Below are 2,500 nucleotides of genomic sequence, written 5' to 3' on the forward strand. Positions count from 1 at the left end.
TGTACATGCAGCAGAGGAGGGGGAAGTGATGGGGAGCAGAGGGCGGGCTTCGGTGCAATATAAACGTGCCCATTAGCCCGTAAGGCCGTTATGGTGATGACTGCGGTGACAGCACATAGTTCTCACAACAGATTCCTCACTCACCTTTCATGACAAGGCGGGCCGGTGCAAGCGCTGGATCGACAATGTCCGCTCATTTCCACAAGTCACGTCCAGGCGGCCTGGGCTTCTCCGTGCTGTGCTCCGTCTCTCTACTCTTCGCCCTCTGTCTTCCCGGGCCAGGCCATCGCTGCGTCCAAGCCGGCAAGACATGGTGGTGAGTGAGTTATAAACAGTTAAGCTGTCTGTACGTACACTACTGTACAACACATCTTCAATCAATCAATTCACCTGCATCGCATGCTATACAACAGGATGACACAGCTATACATCAACCACACCATAAATAAAAAAAGTGTGAATTAGTTTTTGCAATGACGTTTTCCTTTGAGTTAATTTTTTTAAATGAAAACTTGCTTGAACTCTATACCCTGTTACCATGATCCCTGTACCGTGGCATTGGACTACGAGCATCAGCACGACATGTATCAAGTTTGGCACTCGAATACGTGCCGCCGACCCACCTTAGTAACGTGATACTCAAGGCATTGGCGACCATGTCATTTTCATTACGATCAGATATACTTTTGGAGGAGGTTCTTTGACTCCCTCCATACACAATGTGAAGTTTATGGCCACAAACTCTCCATAAGCTCTTTTTCGCAATTCTCAGCTGCACATACAGGTGTGCCATGCAGGTAGGGGCTCGCGTGACCATCAAGGATTGCACGTCGCGTCACACACACACACCAAGACGCATCATTCACACGATATTCGTGCAGTGTTTGTGTCATTATTCGCTGTTGCATGAAAATCGACTGTAATTCAGGTCTGTAAATATTTGTACATTATTTAATTTGTGCATCCACAAAAAGGAAAAACAAAATGCAAACATCGGCGAGCTTACAGGTGAGCAAGTCCTAACATGCGTTGAAGAAAATGAAATAAAGCCATGCGACTGTTCAGTTTAAATTGTTGTAAAAACAAGTGAAAGCAAAAACAAAAACAAAAAATTAGTTAATACCAGTGACTGAGTTTTTTTTAATGTGAGGTCACACAATTACTGACCTCACCACAACTGTGAGAATGCGCTGATATGTATATTGTACAGGTGATGTGCTCAGGTATATTGATGTAAAATAATCAAAATTGATAAGTACACGGACTTAGGTGTATATACTGTATATGCATACCCCCAATGTAACTGTGCTCGGTTTGGGAATGGTTACACAGTCCTCTTTTTCTTTACCGGACACCACCTTCCTTGCGGGGTCGGCCAGGGGAAGCTTGGCCCGCGTCTTCATGAACTGGCTGGCCAGGCCTGACGTTCGACTAGTTGGGGCAGGAATTTGGAATTTGTTCATGATGCCGGTGATTGCGACAGACAGGATGCCCAGTTTAACACCCATCCGATGAACCATCCTGCCTGTGAAACACCGGGATGACAGTTTATAGCTGGGTCGGGATTCAAGTCCTGGCTAGACATATTAGAGACTAGTGTGTGTACATCTCGGTCCAGGATATCCAACCGGCCTCTACTGTGCTATAAACATCATGTTGCTTGCTGAAGATTCCCTTTTTATCCCAGTTATAAAACATAACCAGCATACCGACTCCTTTCCTCGAGTTTTCCAGAAGGAATAGCATTGAATGGCACTGAAGATCGAAAGGAGCTGCACACGGGATGGAGCTGAAGGCTGGTGGAGCTGGACATGGATTGGTGCTTTCAAGGAAGAATGGTGCTGCAACAGAGAGAGAGAGAGAGAGAGAGAGAGAGAGAGAGAGAGAGAGAGAGAGAGAGAGAGAGAGAGAGAGAGAGAGAGAGAGAGAGAGAGAGAGAGAGAGAGAGAGAGAGAGAGAGAGAGAGAGAGAGATATATATATATATATATATATATATATATATATGCTGTCAGAGACTGGATGGAGTTGGAGGTGGAATGGTGCTGGGATAGAGGCAATGGTGCTGGAGACGGAGTGGAGATGGAGAAGGGATGGAGGAGGGATGGAGGAGGGATGGAGCTGGAGACGAGTCAGGATGTGAAACACATTTGTGCATCATGTGCATCTCGTGTAGCGACAGGAAGCGTGAACAATGTGTTACAAATTAAGCTGGAATGATCATGCAGTGGCCCGGTTAATAAGTCGATGAATATTTTAAAGTGGATATATTACACACGTGTTGAAATATATTTAATCATTTGTTTAATGTTTCCACAAAATTTCAAAGTGAATGAAAGATACGTGTTTGGTGTTCTCTATCGTAAAGGAGACACAACATGCTGTGAATTCTTTTAACGAATCTGATTTGATCAGTTCAAAAGATTCAGGTGTTTGGTCCCTGCCACGAAACGTCTAAATGTATAAGTGCAACAAAAACTACTGCATCGATACCATAGGAG

General features: G+C 44.6%; 1 protein-coding gene across 1 annotated transcript in view; it reads left to right on the forward strand.

The window, feature by feature from the left end:
- LOC147018365 (protein Wnt-5b-like) overlaps positions 1–2,500 on the forward strand; it is a 49,756-nt gene that overhangs the window by 7,680 nt on the left and 39,576 nt on the right. Inside the window, exon 2 of the mRNA XM_085897945.1 lies at positions 132–316. Within this exon, the coding sequence (XP_085754071.1) occupies positions 150–316 (167 nt within the window). The 5' untranslated portion in view covers positions 132–149. The remainder of the gene's footprint in view (positions 1–131; positions 317–2,500) is intronic.

The sequence above is a fragment of the Eptatretus burgeri genome, chromosome 10, assembly GCF_056783735.1.
Source record: "Eptatretus burgeri isolate ZD-2024b chromosome 10, Ebu_testis_v1, whole genome shotgun sequence".
Taxonomy (NCBI): Eukaryota; Metazoa; Chordata; class Myxini; order Myxiniformes; family Myxinidae; genus Eptatretus; species Eptatretus burgeri.